A 4,255-nucleotide genomic window follows, 5' to 3' on the forward strand; every position below is an offset into this window, starting at 1 on the left:
ACTATTAAACAAGTGCATACCGGTTCAAACAAGGAGTGCTACAGGCATATCTGTGAAACTTTAGTATGCACAACATAAATAAGTATGGGTCCTCTTGTTGGTGAATCTAACAGTTCCCACTATCATCTACAGGAGTAGTAAGACTATGACCAGATATAAAATATTAAATGCATTTAACCACACAGACCCTTTTTAAATTGCCAAGTCATTTTATTTCAAGATAACAACTTGGGAAGAGTTATAGAATTACGTAATTAATCCTGTAAGAGTGATTATCGATCATTTCTTCCAGTAAGTGCCAAAGTAATTTCCTCCATTTTGTGTGTTGCAGTTTGTATTTACTTGGGTTCAAGGGATTATTTTTTCCAACAGTTTATTTTTCATTTTCCATAATATCTTCTACATAGTAAAAGGCACCTATAACCGCTGAAAGCAAAAGAAGGAAAAGACGAAGAAGCAGTAGAGCTGTTCCTCTGTTTATATTCATTAGTAGCCTGGCTCGAATACCTATTTCTCTGTCAGGTGGGGGGCCACTATCTACACTGCCACCTGGTCCTCTCTCGCTACAATTTGGTGGTTTCCAACCTTGCTGACAGTGACAATGTCTTTGGTTGTTGCACACCCCTCTGTAATTGCACATCTTGACATCACAGTCAAAACCCATGTCTTGAAAAAAAGTACAATTTTGGTCCTTACAGTATGATCCTGGGCCACATGAGGCACCATCCACTACAAGCCCCATTTCTGGTGAGTCTGTCCCAAAGTGGGCATCGTACCCAAAGCAGCTTTCTGGTTTAATATCTTGTACTACCATATGATGAAACGTAGTGTGCTCCCCACCACCAGGAAGTTCCTCCACATTAGCACAGTGCAGCATTCCACACAGCACATCATCTTGTTCACATTTTACAGGGTTTCCTCCTCCTCGAAGCAACCTCACACCACAGTTCCCAAATCGGTCACCTATGATATTCAATGTTTTATAGCATGCTGGTGCGGCATCTTTTACTTTATAGCCAAAGAGGGCTTGACACTGCATATCACGGTCGCTACAGTTTCCCTTCACACAAACAGCTAATGGCGAACATGGGGTTCCATCCTGGATATAAGTGTCAGCTGGACAAACATGTGTTGTCCCGTTACAGTATTCTGGTAGATCACAAATACCAAGAGTATCTCTGCAAAGAGCTCCAGGTTGAGCATATTTACACTTAACGCAGCAACTTCCTTCATCGCAATCACTGCCAGTGGTGAGGACACAATGGTTCTGACAACACGGATCCCTAGCACAGTCTTTTAGGGTGCCACAGTCACATTCTTCCCTCTGATTTATGATCTTGTCACCACAGCGAGGAGCTACATAAGGAAAATTACGGTACGGTACATTTGGTATACTCAAACAAGGATCCCACATAGAAACCCGTTGATGCAGTTTGCTATATGTACAATTGCTCATCATATCTAGAAGACCAGGCTCAGGAGCCATGATGCAGTGTTCTCTTCGAAAACAGTGACAACCTGGACCATCGTGTAGACAGCCCATAACATGACCTATTGCATGTGCTGCGACAGTTGAAGCTAAAAATATGTGATAATTTGAAACAAATACAAATGATGCTCCCCAATTGGGGTTGCATATTCCTCCATGGCTGCTATAATATGTGGACCCAGCGATCTTATGTCCTGTGAAAAGCATTGACGTATCATGAGGAATTTGAGAATACCATCCCCACAATTTCCATAAACCAAATTGAGATACTGCAGCTGCAGCACTATGCCATGTATTTAAATCCATCTTATCCATGCCATCCCATATGCACATAAGACGAATCAAAACCTGAAGGTGACCCTGGTAGAAAATGCTATGCAATATGTTGTTTATAATCACTACATTCTCTATTATACGTGTATGATTAGGGTTCTGAATAACTAATGAGTTAGAAACTGTGTAGTGAACTTTTAAGTATTTCCTATGCGGCCACCACAAATACACAGGAGCTGCTCTAGGCATCTCAGCAATCATCGCCTCCTCATATGCTTGATTTGTATCTTTCCTTTCAATCTTACATTTTGCATCCTCTGCTGGTGTTTTTTGTGACACAAGCTGAGAAATCACATGCTCGAATTTGGAAGAAGCCTCCAGTGGTTTGATTTCGTAAGTGAAGTCATCCACCTGCAGCATGCCACGCAGACCCCCATAGCAGGTGTCCAGTGTGCCCATGGACCCAGGAACCCCTTCCAGGTAGCTAAAGTAGTAACAGTCTCGGGGGATAAAAGGGTAGTCCTCCTGCATGGTGCCTTGGTCGTTATCGGTGATAACAGGAAAATGCCTGGGCAGCAAGCTCTTCTTGACTCTCATGTGAAGCACGTGTCTTTGGCCACTGAAGCGAACCTTGTAGGAGAGCTGGCCTTGTGTTGCGGCTCCACGCACTCTGTGGGACACCTTCCTGGGGATCACAATTTCAGAGGAAGTGAAGCGCCATCCTGGGGGGTCATGGGAGCAGCAGGTCGGAAACAGGAGTAGCCAGAGCAGAGGCAGCCAGAGATCACCTGCCAGGTGGGCCTGGGCCCAGGCAGGCCCCATGAGTGAGGAAGCCTGTGACCAAAGAAATGCACTCCAGCGGGAGGCAGGCAAGACTATCCCTGGAACAGCAACTCGTAAACAGCAGTCTAGTCCTGAGGAGAGCAGAGAGGCTGGAGGCTGGGCGTCCCCAGAGAGGTGGAGGAGGGAGGGGGAAGCCCTTACATAACAATGGTGTATTCATGAGGGGGAGGGGCTATGCTAAGTGATCCTGGGCATCCTGGCACAGGGCTCTTAGAGAGGAGGAAACATGGGAGAAATTAGGAAAAACGGAGTGTATATCTTGGGCTGAGTGGTCCCACGGTCTCTTGGAGAAGTCACAGGGGACAATGTTGGAAGATGGCGGAAGAGTAAGACGCGGGGATCACCTTCCTCCTCACAGATACGTCAGAAATACACCTACATGTGGAACTGCTCCTATAGAACACCCACCGAACGCTGGCAGAAGACCTCGGACCTCCCAAAAGGCAAGAAACACCCCCACGTACCTGGGTAGGGCAAAAGAAAAAAGAATAAACAGAGACAAAAGAATAGGGACGGGACCTGCACCAGTGGGAGGGAGCTGTGAAGGAGGAAAGGTTTCCACACACTAGAAGCCCCTTCGCGGGCGGAGACTGCGCGTGGCGGAGCGGGGAAGCTTCGGAGCCTCGGAGGAGAGCGCAGTAACAGGGTGCGGAGGGCAAAGCGGAGAGATTCCCGCACAGAGGATCGGTGCCGACCAGCACTCACCAGCCCGAGAGGCTTGTCCGCTCACCCGCCGGGGCGGGCGGGGGCTGGGAGCTGAGGCTCGGGCTTCGGTCGGAAGCCGGGAGAGGACTGGGGTTGGCGGCGTGAACACAGCCTGAAGTGGGCTAGTGCACCATGGCTAGCCGGGAGGGAGTCTGGGAGAAGTCTGGAGCTGCTGAAGAGGCAAGAGACCTTTTCTTCCCTCTTTGTTTCCTGGTGCGCGAGGAGAGGGGTTTAAGCGCGCCGCGTAAAGGAGCTCCAGAGACGGGCTCTAGCCGCAGCTGTCGGCGCGGACACAAGAGACGGGTGTGGGACGCTAGGGCTGCTGCTGCCGCCTCCAAGAAGCCTGTGTGCGAGCACAGGTCACTCTCCACACCGCCCCTCCCGGGAGCCTGTGCAGCCCGCCACCGCCAGGGTCCCGTGATCCAGGGACAACTTACCCGGAAGAACGCACAGCGCTCCTCAGGCTGGTGCAGCATCATGTCGGCCTCTGCCACCGCAGGCTCGCCCCGCATCCGTGCCCCTCCCTCCCCCCGGCCCGAATGAGGCAGAGCCCCCAAATCAGCTGATCCTTTAACCCCGTCCTGTCAGAGCGAAGAGCAGACGCCCTCGGACGACCTACGCGCAGAGGCGGGGCCAAGTCCAAAGCTGAACCGCAGGAGCTGTGCGAACAAAGAGGAGAGGGGGAGGTCTCTCCCAGCAGCCTCAGAAGCAGCGGATTAAAGCTCCACAATCAACTTGAAGTGCCCTGCATCTGTGGAAAACCTGAATAGACAGCGAAATATCCCAAGTTGAGGAGGTGGACATTGGGAGCAAGATATATTACTATTTCCCCCTTTTTTTCGTTTTGTGAGTGTGTATGTGTGTGCTGCTGTGTGAGATTTTGTCTGTATAGCTTTGTTTCCACCATTTGTCCTAGGGTTAGTCCAACCCATTTTTTTGTTTTTT

General features: G+C 49.6%; 1 protein-coding gene across 1 annotated transcript in view; it reads right to left on the bottom strand.

Annotated features, from left to right (window-relative positions):
* Positions 1-348: 348 nt before the first annotated feature.
* LOC102988119 (disintegrin and metalloproteinase domain-containing protein 20-like) overlaps positions 349-4,255 on the bottom strand; it is a 4,758-nt gene continuing 851 nt past the window's right edge. Inside the window, exon 2 of the mRNA XM_007122230.4 lies at positions 349-2,670. Coding sequence (XP_007122292.3) covers positions 374-2,670 — 2,297 coding nt within the window. The 3' untranslated portion in view covers positions 349-373. The remainder of the gene's footprint in view (positions 2,671-4,255) is intronic.

The sequence above is a fragment of the Physeter macrocephalus genome, chromosome 11 (assembly GCF_002837175.3).
Source record: "Physeter macrocephalus isolate SW-GA chromosome 11, ASM283717v5, whole genome shotgun sequence".
Taxonomy (NCBI): Eukaryota; Metazoa; Chordata; class Mammalia; order Artiodactyla; family Physeteridae; genus Physeter; species Physeter macrocephalus.